We start from the raw sequence: 17,583 nt of genomic DNA, 5'->3' as shown, positions 1-17,583 counted from the left end.
CAAATATTGTATGAGTCCACTATTATAAAACCTCAAGAAAAGGTTTACACATAGAAAAAAACAATCTTTGACAGTTACGAGAAAAGAGAAGGGTGGGAGGGAAAATCACTAACTAGATAGTAGATAAGTGTTAACTCTGGTGAAGCGAAAGGCAACACACAATATAGGGAGCACAACTTGACGAAGGCAAAGTCATAGACACTTCCTAGATACATCCAAATACCTTGAGGGGCCAAGTTACTGGGGCTGAGGGCTGGGGACCATGGTCTTGGGGGACATCTAGGTCAACTAACATAAGATAATTCATAAAGAAAATGTTCTACATCCCACTTTGGTGAGTAGCATCTGGGGTCTTAAAAGCTTGCGAGCAGCCATCTAAGATACATCTATTGGTCCCATCCTGACCAGAGCAAAGAAGAATGAAGAAACCCAAAGACATGAGAAAAATATTAGTCCAAAGCACTAAAGGACCACACGAACCACAGCCTCCACCAACCTGATCACAGAAGAACTGGATGGTACCCGGTTACCACCACTGACCGCTCTGACAGGGATCACAATAGAAGGTCCCAGACAGAGCGGGAGAAAAATGCAGAATAAAATTCAAATTCACAAAAAAAGACCAGACTTACTGGTCTGACGGTGACTGGAGGAACTCCCCAAGACTATGGTCCCCACACACCCTGCTAACTCAGAGCTGAAGCCACTCTCGAAGTCCACCTTCCAGCCAAAGATTAGACAGGCCTATAAAACAAACAACACACGTGAGGAAAAAGCTTCTTAGTTCAATCAAGTCTATGATACCAAATGGGCAATACCCGCTCAAAAGCAAAGACAAGAAGGCAGGAAGACAGGAAAACTAGACAAATGGACATGGGGAACCCGGGGTGGAAAGGCAAGGAGAGTGGTGACTCATTGCAAGGATTGCAACCAATGTCACGAAACAATTTGTGTATAAATTTTGGAAAGAGAAACTAATAACGATAAAAAAAATTCTCAGGCTACATCCATAGACTTGCATGGCAGCACAATGAATTACATATGAGAAGAGCCATTGCAGTCCCGTCTGTAATAGGAAAAGCCTGGTAACAGTCTAAATGTCACTCAATAAGGGGATGGCAGCATGTTACTAAAAAGAATGGGGCAGTTCTATACATTCATTGTACATGGATGGAGAATGATGTGCTGAAATATATGAGAAAAAGTTTAGAACAGACAATATGGAACATCTCATTTTATGTTTAAGGAGGGCAGTAATAGAAATAAAATCATATATACTTGTACTTGGATTTGCACTGATATCTTTAAAATGACACACAAGGAACTGGGAACATAAACTGCCTTTGAAGGGGAGAGCTGGGGGACAAACGAGGAGGATGACTTTTTTCACAGCATGTTCTTTTCTCACAAACTGACTTACCTACTATGAGCACGTATTGATGATTTAAGAACAAATAATTATTTAGTTGTTATATTAGTTTCCTATGAGTGCTGTAACAAACTGTCACAACTTTGGTGGCTTAAAACAAGACATTTGTTCTCTCAGTTCTGGAGGCCAAAAGTCCTAAACCAGTGTCACTGGGCTGAAAAGGTATTGGCAGGGCCACGCCACCCTCAGAGGCTCTAGGGGAGAATCCGTTCTTTGCCTCTCCCAGCTTCCCATGGCGCCTCTCCCTCTGCTGTCTTCATACCACCTTCTCCTCTGTGAGTCTGTGTCCGATCTCCCTCTGCCTCACGCTGATAAGGACGCTTGTGATGCTTTTAGGGCCCACCCAGATAATCCAGAATAAACTCCCCATCTCAAAATCTTAATTTAACCACATCTGTGAAGTCTCTTTTTCCAAATAAGGTAACACTTAACAGTTCTGGGGATTAAGACCTGATATCTTTGGGGGTGACTAAAGCCTACTCCAGCTGAGTGTTTCTTAAATGCCTCTAGTCATAGGATGTCTTAGTAAAAACCACTTCCACTAGCTCCCCAATAAGCTTACAAAAAACCGACTAAAACATCACTTAATGTAATGTAAAGCCCCGCTTTCCGCAGGAGCCAGAAGGAATGTTCTTGGCTTCTTCTTCTAAGAGATTCTGAGGTGGTTTAGAACTTGCCCATGCCAAGGCAGGCAGTGCTGTTCCCAGCAGTCAGCAGTGGGTGAGTGAGTGAACAAATTCTAATCAAACCCACTGACTCCACAGGAGCTGATCATGATCACGTGGGCTCAACCAGGGAAGCCAGAGAACCACACCTTTCTTCAGAAAGGGTATCTATGCTTCCACATGTTCCACCAAGGGTCTATTTTAGCTCTGAACCCTGAGCAAGAACAACAACTGTTATAAATAGCAAAACCAAGGTTACAATTTGACCAATTTCAGTTCTGATGTTAGGAAAGAAGTCGGATGTTAAGTCAGTTTGTACAGCAAGGGGTGAAAGAAAACCACAGCGTGAATACAGTCATATTGGGTTGCACAATCAACATTTTAACCCTTTTTCCACCATACTGACTGAGTAACTAATTCCTGTGACTTCAGTCTGTAGAGAAACACCTGAGACATTCTAACAAGGTTACAGAGAAGTTTTGTGGGAGTCTGCCGAAGTCAGGAAAGACATTCCTCAATGAAAGCAGTTTTCCTTTTGCCTCATACAGCAGAGAGGGATGCCACGGGCATTCAAGTCACAGGCAGGAAGGCAGGCGACGGGGCACGCTTACCTTTGTTATGTGACATGGCGTAGAGGAGGCAGAGCACGAAGAGGGCGTGGTAGTCATCCTCCGGGCTGTCCAGGGCATGGTACACCATATCCAGGAAGGGTCTAGAAAAGAGGGAGGGACACGCCTCAGCCTCATGAACACCTCTTTCCTCCCACCTGCACATGGGGAGTGGGCTGCCCTTCTCTCCTACAGCTCTGCACTAATGAGCCCACCAACGCTCACCACACACCCGGTGTCCCGCTGTCATGGACTGAATTGTGTCCCCCAAAAAATGTGTGTAGCAACTTGGAGGGGTCATGATTCCCAGTATTGTATGATTGTGTAATCTGATGTGATTTCCTTATGTGTTGTAAACTCTATCACTATGATGAGGTTATATGTGATCTCCTTATGTGCTGTAAATTCTATCACTGTGATGAGGTTATGCTGATGAGGTTTACAAGATTAGACAGTGTCTTAATCCAATCTCTTTCGAGATATAAAAGAGAGAAGTGAGCAGATACACATGGGAACCTCATACCACCAAGAATGCAGTCCCAGGAGCAGAGCGCATCCTTTGGACCTGAGGTTACTGTGCTGAGATGCTCCCAGACCAAGGGAAGACTGATGCATGACAAGGACCTTCCTCTGGAGCTGACAGAGAGAGAAGGCCTTTCCCTGGAGCTGATGCCCTGAGTTTGGACTTGTAGCCTACTAGACTGTGAGAGAATAAATTTCTCTTTGTTAAAACCATCCACTCATGATATTTCTGTTAGAGCAGCACTAGATGACTAAGACGCCCGTCCAGCACCAGGCACTGGGGCCGCAAGGACAAATCAGAACATGGTTCTGCCCAGAAAGAACTGCTTTCTAGAGGGGAAACTGACCGAGGAACAGACTGCTGAGTGGTTCAACAATCGTTCAGCAGGTGCCCCAGACACTGCGGGAAAACGAGAGTCCCTGCTCCTATGGAGGTCACATGCCAGACGAGGGGGCAGACACAGAGAATCAACAGACACACATCCTCATTTCAAACAGTAACAAGAGAATGAAGAAAGAAAACAGGGCAATGTGCTAGACAAACAGTATGAGACAAGACACACACAAGTCCAAACAATTTCAAGAATGTGGGCCCTAGAGCCAGATTTGCCGGGTTCCAATTCTGGTTCTTTCACTTCCTAGCGGCACGCCATTAGGCAAGCTACCTAAAACCTCTCCATTTCCCCACCTGTGAAATGGGGATTGCAACTTTGCAGGGTTATTGTGAGGACTCAAGTGAAATGATGGTTGACAGGTATTCCACTCAGGGCCAGGCACACACTGGAAAGGGTGCAGGACATGGGAGCTGCTATTTGGTTTCTATCTTTATACTCAAGGGGCCCTGATGGCGCAAGGGTTAAGCGATCAGCAGCCAACTCAATGGTTCCACGGGAGAAAGACCTGGCGATCTGCTCTCATCAAGATTATAGCCTAGGAAATCCTGTGGGACAGCTCTACTCTGTCCCATAGGGTCGGTATGAATTGGAATAGACTTGACGGCACACAACAACAACAATTTTTACATTCCAAGGGTACTTTCCCGTGATCTCAGCATTTTATTGGACCAACTTTCCCCGACTGGTAAGAATCGGTAACAAAGTCTCCTGCCTCTGATGCTTTGTGGGTGAGATCTGCAGAGCAGCTGCAAAAATCAAGAAACCACACATCCCAAATGCTGCCCCTCCAGGTGAAGAGCCTAGTCCAGAAAGATTCTTCGACCCAATGATAATAGGATATGCACGGGTAGGGTCCACTGGTAGGAAGCTCTAACCTCGTGGCCCTCTGCAGCTGTCCTCTCTGGATGTGATTCTGAGGCCAAGACAGATCACCTCAATGAATGACCAAGGGCACACTTAACCCCCAGAAGGACACAAAGGCCACTATCTACAGGGGTTGTCTGTAGGGAGTGAAACTGGGTGGGGATGAGGAACCGGGAGACTTTTCACCACGTAACCTTTTCTACTTTTTGAATTTTGAACCCGATAAATGTACTGCTTATTCAAAATATTAAACTGAAAGATGCAAAAGAAAAAACAGTGCAAATGTACTCGTCATAACATTTGAAATAAACACATGCAACACGAAGGTTAAAGAAGAAACCTTCGGGGGGCATTTATGTTCAGTCTCCATTTCTCCTGAGCCCCGTATCTTCCTTGCCCGAGATCGGGCATCACCTTCCAGCTGTGTCGATGGTTTCACCACAAATGGGTTTGGGTTTTTGTAAGCCACCAACGATAACACTTCCAAACTTAGGAGCAGGATGAAGTATAAAATGTTTTCTGGTAAATCAGCTACTTGGAAATTGGGCTGTAGTTTCATTTGGGAATAACACTGAATAAGTAAATGCCCCACCACAAGGGAAGAGCTGAGTGGACATACTATCTTTTATGAGATGATGTATCATACAGTCATTAAGCGTTTTGTTTACTAAGTGCACAACAAAACTAAAAAAGATGCTTGGAGTTTGATACAGATGAAAAAAAGGAAGAATTCCCAAAAAGTTGGCAATGAAAAAAAAGCCTGGTAGGAAATAACCAAAATGTTAATAGTAGTCGCCTGTGAATGCTGGGATCATGGAGACTTTTTTTTTTCTTCTTTACACATTTCAAGGTTTTTAACATTTTATTAACGTAAATTATAATTTAAAAAAATTTTTTTGAATAGTTTCTCGTTACTTATGTCTATATTAAACTCCAAACGGAGATACAGCCCATAATGTATGAGGGCTATAAGAACAGATCTGCCTTTTTCTAGACTGTTTCCTCGGGCTATGGATCAACGTCAAGATCCAATTTGCGTCGTGGAGAGCGAATTTCCACCCTCTCTCACCTCAGCACCCTCCCTGCCTCGGTGCTGGGAGCGGGGGTAACAGAGAGCAGTGGCAGTGTTTCTGATCACTAACAACTGGATGCCTGCAGAGGAAAAGTCAGCTCTGGCCCTGGGCCAGTCTCTTCCTGGCATTCGGGCTCAGTGAGATGCAGAGATCTGGCCAGGGGCTCCTGGGCTGTGTGCTCACAAGCCCACATGTGGCCCAACTCAAGGCACCCACACCAGTTTCCATCATAAGCCAAGTGGTAAAAGATGCCAATTAAAGTCACTCAGAGTTAAGAAACAATCTTAATCAACCCTAAGAAAACCTCTCCCTTTACTAACATTTAGAAAAAAAGAAGCCACCAACTCCAACATTCAAGCATGTTTTGGTTGGTGTCTTTCTTTTTTTTTTTTTGGTTTTGGCAATGCACAGGTGTTTTTCTTCCTTTAGCAAAGTTACAGTATTACCATACTATGTAAAATATGTGCCCTATTTCTGTTTATTAGCCTCTAAAAAACTGGATACATCGTGACACTATTCAACTAAAGGCAGCTCATACTCCACTGAGCAAATATACCTTAATGTGCTTAAGCATCCCCCAAGGCTAGTCACTCCTGGTTTTTCCAATTATGCATATTCTAAGCGCTGGGCTGAGCATCTGAAGGTCTTTTTCCCTCCCTTTCTATGTTTAGAATGATTTCCTTAATTTTCAGAGCTTCATACCTTACATTTTTTGCTGTCAAGCAAAATCAAAGAGGTCTTTATAAGGTACAGCAATTGATAGCCTGCACTGCCCTCCAATACGTTTTTTATTTAACAAAGACTAAAAATGGCTCCCTCGGCATCTGATAAAAATTAATTCCATCTGTTGGGTAACCAAAACATTTGCCAAGCAAAGAGATAAACAAGATGTGGAGGAAAAAATTAGTGTGCTTCAACTCTTCGCTTTAATTTGGATTCACAGAAAGGATGGGTGTGTGTGTGTGTTTCACTAATGAATGCCTGGCAGGCTGACTGAGGAACTGCAAGGCTTGCTGTGCATTTACTAACACAAAGCAGGATCAGGGGGACTCCGCGGGGTCTGTGCAGTGGGGCCACTTTATGAGCCCATCACCCTGAAACGAGGAAGCTTCTGACAGTTCACTGCACAGACTGGGAGCAGCTTCCACCCAACCCCATTCTCAAGGGGTGGTGTTCCAGCACGGTTCCAGGAATGTGGTATCTCAGGGGTCTGAGAGGGTTTAGGTTCAGCAGACGATCACTGAAACGAACAATCAGGCAGAGTCGAAGGCAGACAGCAGCATTAGATCACGCTGGCTGAGTCGGTTGGGACAAGCTCTGTGGACGGTGGCGTGCATGGCGGTGAATGAACGGGAACAGGGAAATCCAAGCCCAGCCCCAAAGGGAGCCTTCTTAGAGCAGCCAATGTAAGGTGAGGCCACACCCTCTAGGACAGAGCCCAGCACCAAAGTACTGCAGGGGTGGGTGGCAATGTAGCCCGGTCAATCTCTTCCCAAGTGGTGAGCACTACAATGTCACCTGGGCTCTGTCCCCTTGGTCTCTCAAGAGGAGCCATCCCTCTGGTGATCAGAGGCTGGAGGAAGAGCAGGGAAAGGAAAGGAAGCAGGAGGGTTGGGCTGAGAGACACAAGAAGGCATTTGGTGTGGTGAGAAGAGGCCCTGGGTTAACTCTAAGTGATCACCCTGGGCCGGGCAACCCCGGCCAAGGCACTTAACCTCAGCGCTGAACCCATCTCCTCAGCGTAAGACAGCAGCAACCCCCACCGACGGGCAGATGGCTGGCTCCTGGGCAGCCCCCGCGGGAAGCATACACATGCTCAGCAGGGCAAGCCCCCTCCGGCCGGCCGCCTACCTGCTCCATTGCACACTATGGCTGCAGCCCGTGGCAGCGGCCCTCTTCTCCTCGTCTGTGGTGTTCTGCTCCTGCATGGAGGTGCTGGCGGCCACTTCTGAGAGCTTGCTGCGTTCCATGATCACCATCTCTATCTCTGGAAGCAAACACGGAAACTGGGATGAGGCCCGATGGCTTACAGACCTGTATTTACACACATACTCATGTTCGAGAAGAAGACATGTAAACTGCTCCTCATGTGTCCAGCAAATGTTCCACAGGAGTGCCATGGACATCAGCAACACACTGGAGGAGAAAGAAAACACAGGCCAGGACCTCTCTTTCCATTCGTCTCAGAAATATCGAGAGATGTGTCCCTTATTTTGACAAGAAAACATGGATTGCAATCATTTATTTCAGGATCAAAATAGAGACCCTTTATCAACATCATGCTTCCTCCCCAAAGGATTTGAGGTAGAAGAAATAATTTGTGGCCAATAAAACAACCAAATTCACTAACAATATCCAACAGCTTGTGTTTTTCCCTTTCCACTCACAACTTCCAGGAGGAAGGGAGAGTTTAGGCGCCTTGTTTGATTTTTTCCCAACTAAATAAAGGCAGCTTACAGTGACCGACTGAAGCACAGTAAGCATTTCACCTTTCAGAAAAATTGATGAACCACTAAAGAAAGAACGTCTTGAAGTAAAGATGGATGGTTGCTGCGCTTTAAGATCTCTCAAAAAAACAGGATTCTTTGCTGTGCACATGTGGGCCTTCTAATACCATCTCCCCCATCTTGAGGAGACACAATGAAAAAAATAAAGATGATGAATGCAAACCTGCACTTCCGTTTCTGGAAGGATGAGAATGTATACCCTGGACCCGGATGCAGCCTGCACTGGTACCATTCTAATTCAAGCCTCCTTCATCTTCTCCTGGCCTCCTGCACGGCCTCTTAACTGGCCTCCCCTTCCTTTCCTGCACCCCAGTCTACTCTCCACACAGACCCAAAGCGATTTTAAATGGAAATTAGCACGTCATCGGTCTGTTCAAAACTCTCCAACGCCTTCCCATCACACTTGGGATGAAATCCAAACGCCTTGCATGGGCTGGCCCCTGTCCATCTCTGAGCTCACCTCCCAGCCCTCTCCGCCCAGCTCAAGCCTCACCAGCTGTGCTGGAGTTCTCCCTAGCCCCTGAATGCCCCTAGCCTGCTTCTGCCTCAGGACCTTTACACAGCTGTGTCCTTCGCCTAGGACACTCTAACCCACGTCTTCCCTTCCTATGACTCATTCACATCATTCAAGGCTCAGTGAAAATGTCACCTCCTGGGAGACATCTTCTCGGACACCTTCCCCACCCACTTTTCCCTTGACTGCTTTTTAAATTATTATTAAGTAAACTCCATATCCACCACCTGTCTGTCAGTGTGTCATACTGGAAACTATGCCACTGGTGTTTCAAATACCAGCAGAGTCACCCATGGTGGACTGGTTTCAGTGTTTCGGCAGAGCTACCAGACTAAGATAGACTAGAGAGAAAGTCCTGGAATCTACTTCCCAAAAATTAGCCAGTGAAAACCTTATGGATCACAATGAAATGTTGTCCAGTACAGTGCTGGAAGATAGTGCACGACCAGGCTACGTTTTGTTCTGTTGTACACAGGGTTGCCATGAATCAGAGCCAACTTGATGGCAACTAACTACAACAACAAACTCCGTATCTTATTCAAATTTCAGTAATTTCCCCCGATGTCCCTTTTCTTTTCCACTATACCACATTACATGTAGTTGTCATGTCTCCTTAGGCTCCTCTGAGCTGTGACAGTTTCTCAGACTTTCTTTGGTTCTGAATATCCTGACAGTTTGTGAACACTGGTTGGGTACTTTGTAGAATGTCTCTCAATTTGAGTTTGTCTGATGTTTTTCTCATGGTTAGGCTGAAGTTATAGGTTTTTGGGAGGAAGACCACAGAGGGAAAGTACCCTGCTCATCACATCCCATCCTCAAGACTTATCGCTGTTGATGCTGACCTTCATCACTTGGCCAAGCCAGTGTTCAGCAGGTTTCTCCACTGTAAAGTTAGCTTCCCCCGTCTCTCCACACTGCACTCTTGGGCAGGAAGTCACTAAGTGCAGTCCACACTTAAGGAGTGGTATCACTTAAGGGTGAGTATCTGTATAAATTATTTGGAATTCTTCCGTCCTGGAGATTTGTCTCCCCCTCCCTTGCCCCGCCCTTTACCTTGTTTTTACTTGACAGCATTTATGATTACCTGGATTTTATAGTGTCTATTTATTTACTGCTTGTCTGGAGTCTGCCTTTCCCACTAGAATGTGGGCTTCATATGAGTAGCGGCCTTGTCTGTCTAGCCCAGGGCCTGTAGTACAGGCAGGACACGAGTATGGCCAAGAGCAGGCCACTGGTGCAGCCAGCTGCTTAGGGAATCTTATCGGCTCCATCTCCTTGCATTTTCACCTCTAGCAACCTCCATCGGGCGCCCCTCTCTCTCCCCAAAGTTGGGGACATGCTCTGCAGTGAGCATGCAAAGTAAGTCATCGGGCAGCGGGTCTTTCAGTTATTCTCGTCTTTTTAAAATCTATTTTATCCGTTATAATGTACATAACATTAGCACAGTAATACAAATACATATAATTTATAATAAATAAATACACATACATTTTGAGGGGTGCATCCTTGAATTTACTTATTTGTTTGTTTTCACTGATGGGGCATGCTGGCAAAGACATCTGAAGTCTACCAAACAAGACTATGGTGGCAGCCCCCCGTCTCAGGCCTCTTGCTGCGGCCCTGGCCTGTACAGCCACCACCAACCACACTGCAGGTCCCCGTTCCCCAGGCACAGCCCTGACCCCTGTGGGGCTGATACGGCAGGAACTCAGCTCCATGGGCTCCCCAAGCTTACAGGGCCAAGCCCTCATGCCTCGGCCTGGAGACCAAGCCCACTGTGATGTGGATGTCCATTTTCTGGCTTTTCACTCTCCCTGGACACCGTGAGAATTCTGGAGGAGGGGAGAGGCTAAAGATAATCCAGTCCAGTGCTTCTCGGTCTTCTTTTTGAGCAGTTGGGGCCTAATTTTGGACGGCATTTTCCATGACACACTACCATGTGCAGAAAGCAGATGAAAGCAGAGCTGCTGCTCTGGGTGAAGGGTGGGTGGGTGCCCAAACCCCTCCATGCACAGGTTCCCTCGGCCACTCCATAGAGGCCCCTAAGATCCCCTTCCAGAACGCTGGGGCGTCCCGCAAAAGTACCTGAAAACCACCGGTTTGGTCCAGCCCTGGATGCTGTATACAGAAAACAAGAACCTAGAGAGCAGCAACTTTTCTGAGGCCACGCAGCTGGAAATGTGGCAAAGGGAGCCAGGAGGGGACCTGCAACCAGCGCCCCTGCCCCTCCACCCCCACACTGTGTCGTGATGCAGGACCAGGCCCACAAGGGCCTCTCCATACAGAGCGAGGGGCCCAAACTCGGCTGCACCCTGGTCCTTACAGCTGCACAACACCTCCCCCCACCCTATACATCTCATCCAGCTGTTCCAGAGATTAATTTTCTAGATGAATACAGATTAGTTCTTCCAATGCTCAGTCTTTTTCCTTCTTTTTAACAGTTTTATTAAAATTTAAAAAAAAAAACCCTTAAAAATAGCACTGGCCTAGAGTCTAACTCACGGGAACTGTAGGCAGAATTCTATGTGGGTGTGGGGGTGGTTGGTGACATTTTTGAGGAGAGGGTCTCCCCAGGTTCTCAACCACCACTCTCTAAAATGGATTCTATGGTCACCTTTTAAAGACAACGTGGGAGAGGGCTGGCCGAGCATGGAGACTCAGGGTCACAGTGAGCCCCATCTTTATCCCACACGGGAACGTCCCACTTGGCTCTGTGCAGCCACTCCCCCTTCTCCCTGTGGACACGCACCCACTCTCCCACCCTGCACACTGCCATGCTGCTGCCACCAGGGAAGCAGCTCAGTGGGCTCACGTGGACACTGGCGTTACCTGATGGCCCCTGAGGGCGGGGCTCAGGCTCTAAGGATGGATCTTGGAGCTCCACCTGAACCTCACTTTTTAGACCCTGAGCCCCCCACCTCCGCACCAGGTTTCTGTTTTGGAGTTTGAAGGGGACTGCAGCAACAATCTAGTCCAGCTTCGCTTAAGCCTCAGTCATCTGTCTGCCTTTAAGATTTCTGCCATGTCTGTGTGCCACTTGTACTATTCGTTATTTCATTAATCATTTTATTTGAACTGTCTCACCCTTCTTTTTTAATGAATACATTTTAAAAGGAAATTTTAAATCACCACTATACCCTTCTAAGGAGCCCTGGTGGCACAGTGGTTAAGAGCTCCGCTGCTAACCTAAAGGTCGGCAGTTCGAATCCACCAGCCGCTCCTTGGAAACCCTATGGGGCAGTTCTACTCTGTCCTATAGGGTCTCTAGGAGTCGGAATCAACTCAATGGCAACAGGTTTGGTTTTTTATTTTTTTAAAATACCTTTCAACCCAGTAAGCCCACTTCTAGGAATTTATCTGGAAGATACACCTCTAACAACATGAAAATGCACACACACAGGGTGCTTGCTACAGCATTATCTGTAATTGCCAAACACTGGAAACCACCTAAATGCCCAAGTAGAGGGGCTGGGTGTCTATGGAGTACACACCCAGTACAGTTGCAGGAAAGAATGAGGAAGATCCCTGGGAACGGATACAGAGTGGCTTCCAGAGATGCTGCTAAGTGAAAAGAGCAAAGTGCAAAAGAGCAGGCAAAGTATAGTAGCCTGTGTGCCAAAAAGAAGGGAAGGTAGGAAAACAGACACAGATCTGCTTAGCTTTACAAAAAGACACGTAGCAAGGATAAGGCGGAAAGCAATCAAGTTAGCTATCTACAAGAGGTAGGGGAATGGGATGGGAGGGATATAAGAGGGCAGGATACTTCTTTGAACATATGTATAGCTTTGAAAGTATATTAATATTTATATATTCAGAAAAGGAAATCAAATCAATCAGAATCGGAAGGAGGGAACCCTAAAACTGAAAGCAAACTGGAAAAAAATGAACCTAAATTTATTTCAAACGAACACCACCTGAAGGGGGAAAGAAAGGAAGGACAGCCTCATCCAAGTAGTTTATGAACACAATACTTGACTGTGACCCTCAGCTTTGGGACAGGCAAGGTAATGGGGGGCGGGGCGGGGGAGACAACTGCAAACAAATCCTGAACTCTCTTCAGTCGTTTGTTTATTACAGTGACATAGGCGGGGCAATCCTGAAACGTTTTTAGATGTATTATAGGATTGAGCAAACAAATGTGCAATGCTGTCGGGTGCCAGGGCTCTCACTGTGAAGAAGAGACACATAATGTGGAACAGGGGAAAGCAAGAAAGAACCCTGTGGGAATCGGTTAGAATTGGAAGTACTGGTATGAACTTAGGATTTCTAAAACATGCATATGTAGGAGCCCTGGTGGTGCAACAGTCAAGCTCTCAGCTGCTAACTGAAAGGTTGGAAGTTCCAACCCACCTCGCGGCTCTGTGGGAGAAAGACCTGGTGATCTTCTCCCATAAAGATTACAGCCTAGAAAACCCTATGAGGCAGCTCTACTCTGTCACATAGGGTTGCTATAAGTTGGAATCGATTCCACAGCACCTAAGAACAACATATACATGCTTGCCATGTATGTAGACAGCTATGTGTATAAATGTGTATTTGTGTATATACATGCATATATTTCCTAGCTCTGTCCACTACAGGGTCAAGAGGCAAAGACATCTCCACAGCAATGAGCACATGAAGTACCAGATCTTAGTCTCTAATACCATTGCCCATCCAGAGGAACCAGGACTTTTCAAAGAAACGATCAATTCTGGGGATGGGCAGGGGAGGTGCCAGGTGAACCTGGAACACCTTGTTATGGCAGAAAGGACGGGGATGCTCAAAAACACAACGGGGCTTATTACAGGAACATAGCAGCCTACTTGCAAGGGTTCACACTGGCCAAATCTGGGACAATTTGAGCACCAAAATAATAAAATACAGTAATGAATTATAAACACTAAAAAAACTGGAATCCATGAGTCCATATCAATAACAAAAATAAATAAATAAATGGGGGAGAAAGGAGGGATTTCGCTTGCAGTAGAACAGCGAGGGCTGACTGCCCAAAGGGAAGGGAGTGCTGAAGCTGGAAGAGCATCATTTTGCATCCACAGTGGTAAAGATTCGATCAGGCAAGAATCATCAATAGATGCCCAATTTAGGGGCAAATTTTCATGAGAAGCAGGATATTCACATTGTCCCAAAGAGTGTGCCCACAGACTGCTTATTAAATACAGTGGAGAAACTAGGCAACGTCTTAACCAAATAACCAAAATTAACATCACCAATGAGGGATGGATAGACACCATGTGCCTCCATCTGTGATACCCAGAGAATGACACAACTTCACCTATGCGCCATTCCAACCAGAACGCATAGCCTCCATCTAATCATGGGGACACATCAGACAATGTCATAAAAGTCAGAGAAAGGCTGTGGAAATGTTCCAGATTAAAGGAGGCTGAAGAGATATGACAACTGAGGGTACTACCTGAGCCCAGATTGGATTTGGTGCTGGAGCGGGGGAAATTGCTTTAAAGGACGTTATTAGGTCAATGGACAAAACTAGAACATGGACAGTGGAAAGTACTGTGACATCGATAATGGTACTGTGGTTATGAAAGAAACTATTCCTATGCTTGGGAAATGTATGCTGCAGTATCCAGGGGTGAAGGCCCATGATGCGCGTTAACTCACCCAGAAAAAAAGAAAGGGGTGTGTGTGCACATGATAGCGAGAGAGAGTGGGATGAGGGGGATGCAAATGAGAAAGCAAACGGGGTAAAACGTTAAAAGGTGAAACTGGGTGAATGGTAAACAGTTGTTTTTTTAATTTTTATTTTTGCAGCTCTTTGTAAATTTGAAATTATTTTCTAACAAAAAGTTTTAAAAATTACTAATAGCCTGCTGTGTGTGTTTAAAGGGGAGATTCGAGATGTCAGGTGTTAAAGATCCCTCACACCAAACAGGAAGGCTTCAAGTCCCTCAGATTAAGACTCTCTCACTACGTTATTCAATGCCCCTTCTGTACCACCTAACATCATCTCTGTAACCCACACCTGGGTGACGGTGATCAAGCCTAAACTCTGCATTCTGGAGAAGGGGAAACTGAGGCACAGAGCGATTTAGGTGATGTGCCCCTGCCCCAGGCTGCTCTCCTCTACGCTGCAATGCCCATTAGCTGCTTTGCAGAAATGGCCTCTGTGTGGTATCAACTCCTGTGCCAGGCACCTTGGCTCGTAACCACGAACGCTCCAGCACCCCAGCCTGGGCAGTAGTGCGACCTCATTACACAGCTGAAGCCCCCCGCCTCACGAGTCTGAGTAACTGCTCCGGGTTCCACAGCCGGCTAGGCTGCAATGCGGAGCACAGGAACCCACATCTCCAACCCTTCTCACTCTGGTCGGCGCCCACCCAGACCCTCTACAGCCTGCATCATTTCTACAAGTCTCAAAGGCAGGAAAGGCCACATGTGTCCTCCCCACTGCCCAGGCAGTAGCTTTGCTGGGAAGAGCTGGGGCAGGTCAGGTGAGGTCTTCAGACCCTCAGGACCCAAAGACATCAAATTCTGCCTCTCAAGATGACAATTCTGGCCAAATCCTTGAGCTTTCCCAATGCCTGTGACACTCTGGTTTTTAAAAATAACAGCAGTAATTCATCAACCCTCCGGGGATGATGTACGTTCTAATCTGATTACTATTTGGTAAATGAAGTGCTTTTCGGGGAAATGGCAGGCATGACCTCCCAATCGTCTTTGACTTCACAAATTCAGGAATTTTATCAACTGTCCTCTGTGTTCTGCATTCCGGCAACCACAGCAAGGACAGACCATAAAAAGGGGGGTAAGAATGAGAATGCCTTCAAAGAAGGTGAAAGGAGCAGAGGGGAAAGATACCGCTGCTGGTTACCAAGGAAACAAGCGAAGAACGGCATGTTGTTGGCTGGTTTTGGAGGAGAATTTCCAGAGTAAACAGCATCTGCAGTGACAGGGTGTGAGTGTGTTGTGCATGTGGGGGCACCTGTTCCCTTATTTGTTTGTTGGTTTGCTTGTTTTATCATCTTCTACTGAATAGCAAGAGACTGAATTCACAATGGAGCCCTGGTGGCACAGTGTTTAAGAGCTGGGCTGCTAACCAAAAAGTTGGCAGTTTGAATCCACCAGCTGCTCCTTGGAAACCCTATGGGGCAGTTCTACTCTGTCGTATGGGGTCGCTATGAATCTAAATCAACTCGACAGCAACAGGTCTGGTTTGGTTTGGAGTTCAGAATGGTTTCTGGAGTTGCCTTTCAGAGGATGTGCCTTTAACCCTCCTCCTTAGACGAATTAGCCGATGTGAGAAGCTGGCATTGCTGCAGCTCCCCACACCAGCGGTCTGCTCCTGACGGGTCCTTCTCCCTCCCCCCCCACTTTCTTTCACATGCATGCACACATGTGCACACACACCCACCAGGGTGCTCAAGCACAGAGTCCACCCAACCAAACTCAATGCCCCTTCTAAGCCCCCTACTCCATCCTCCCTCTTGGCCAGGACCCTATTCAGCGCTCAGGTGTTATGTGCTAACTGTCGCAGCATGCATGTTCTCACGTACGACGACCTGGGGGTAGGCACTATGAAGCCCCCTCTGCAGAGAGGGAGATGACCTCCCCAAGGTCGCAGAGCTGCGCAGGGGCAGGGCTGGGATTCAGACCCCAGCCTCACAGCTCCCGCCCCTGGCTGCTGGGCCTGGGGTTGGCTCTGGCTTTGTCAGAGGAGCCAGGAATGAGATCAGGTTCTATTTCATTTCACAGAAAAAAAAAAAAGCAAAGCCAGGTATCCCTCAATCCCACCTGAGCGGGCAGGTTCAAAGTCAGCGCTGCTGCCTTCACTCTGTGTCCTGGCTAGAATTTCAAGGAAACAGCAGCTTTGATGGTAAAGCTGTGAAATCAATGCCTACTTTTTCCATAAGCAAAAGACAAAGGCCTATTTTTCAAACGAGAAGTTGTAACAATTCATTCTCTGCCTTGGGTCTGCTTATTAGCTTACTGCTCTAAGTGAATCCAAAGGAGAGGGTGACTATCCTCCCAGCTGAAGAGCAGGCTAAGAGAGCACTGTGCACCCTGGGACATCGGACTTCCCGGGCAGGGCTACAAGGATGATGACATACCTCCTCTTCCTTTCAGTATTCTATTTCTGCACATTTAGGGGCCCTGTGATTTTCTAGGTTTCAGAATGAGTGACCCATCACTTGGGACCCAAGGGGGAGCAAATTTCTTTGCAAACTGGGGGTGGGAGTGGCTGGGTCAGGGACACACATTCATTTCACACAGCTTCCTTGTCTGGGCTTAACTGTGGAGGAGGTGAGAATTCTGGGTGCTGCATTTGTAGCAAAAAATATGTTGATGCCACACTCAAAACAGGTCATGGCAAAATTGTGACTTATGACCACATGCCCTTTTCACTCATATGACCTACCCCATCTTTTTAAGTAAGGATGATACTACTCAGTGCAGGTGGCAGGGGGTCGGGGAGCTGGTGCTAGCAGCTCTTTACTTAAGAGTCACTTGTAGAAATTGTTGAACTGGTGTATGTTCTGATTTGTATATTTTCAACAACAAAAAAAGATAAATGTATTAAAAAGAAAAAAGAGTCACTTGTGTCTGTCTGTCTGCTACAACCAGGCTGTCATCACCCCCCAGATGCAGGGAGACTAAAAGAAGATTGTTGTTGTTATTAGGCGCCAACAAGCCAATTCCGACTCACAGTGATCCCAGAGCAGAACTGCCCCATACGGTTCTCCAGGCTATAATCGCCAGGGCTTTCCTCCACGGAGCCACTGGGTGGGTTCAAACCACCAACCTTTCAGTTAGCAGCCAAGCACTTAATTGTTGTGCCACCAGGGCTCCTGACAGAAGGTTGCTGGGGAAGAAATTGTGTAGAGGAGAAAACGGTCACATATCACCTCAACATGGGACAGGGAAGACGGTCCTGAGTGAGATGAGCAACAGGGACACAGCGACTCTCTGGCTGGCTGGCTAGGGGAACCCTCCCTGGGCCACATCTGCTGCTTCTGCTGGCCCAGCACCCATGCCCCCTTCTTCTGA

At 46.8% G+C, this 17,583-nt stretch overlaps 1 protein-coding gene across 2 annotated transcripts in view; it reads right to left on the bottom strand.

The window, feature by feature from the left end:
• CLEC16A (C-type lectin domain containing 16A) overlaps positions 1–17,583 on the bottom strand; it is a 210,759-nt gene that overhangs the window by 125,146 nt on the left and 68,030 nt on the right. For both annotated transcript variants that reach the window (XM_004373253.2, XM_023728464.1), the window contains exons 11-12: positions 7,408–7,543; positions 2,706–2,806 (exon numbers count right to left, since the gene is read on the bottom strand). In XM_004373253.2, the coding sequence (XP_004373310.2) occupies positions 2,706–2,806; positions 7,408–7,543 (237 nt within the window). The remainder of the gene's footprint in view (positions 1–2,705; positions 2,807–7,407; positions 7,544–17,583) is intronic.

This window comes from Trichechus manatus, unplaced genomic scaffold (genome assembly GCF_000243295.1).
Source record: "Trichechus manatus latirostris isolate Lorelei unplaced genomic scaffold, TriManLat1.0 scaffold00024, whole genome shotgun sequence".
Lineage (NCBI taxonomy): Eukaryota > Metazoa > Chordata > Mammalia > Sirenia > Trichechidae > Trichechus > Trichechus manatus.
The sequence above is the reverse complement of the archived record's forward strand: the minus strand, read 5'-3'. Positions and strand labels throughout refer to the sequence as shown.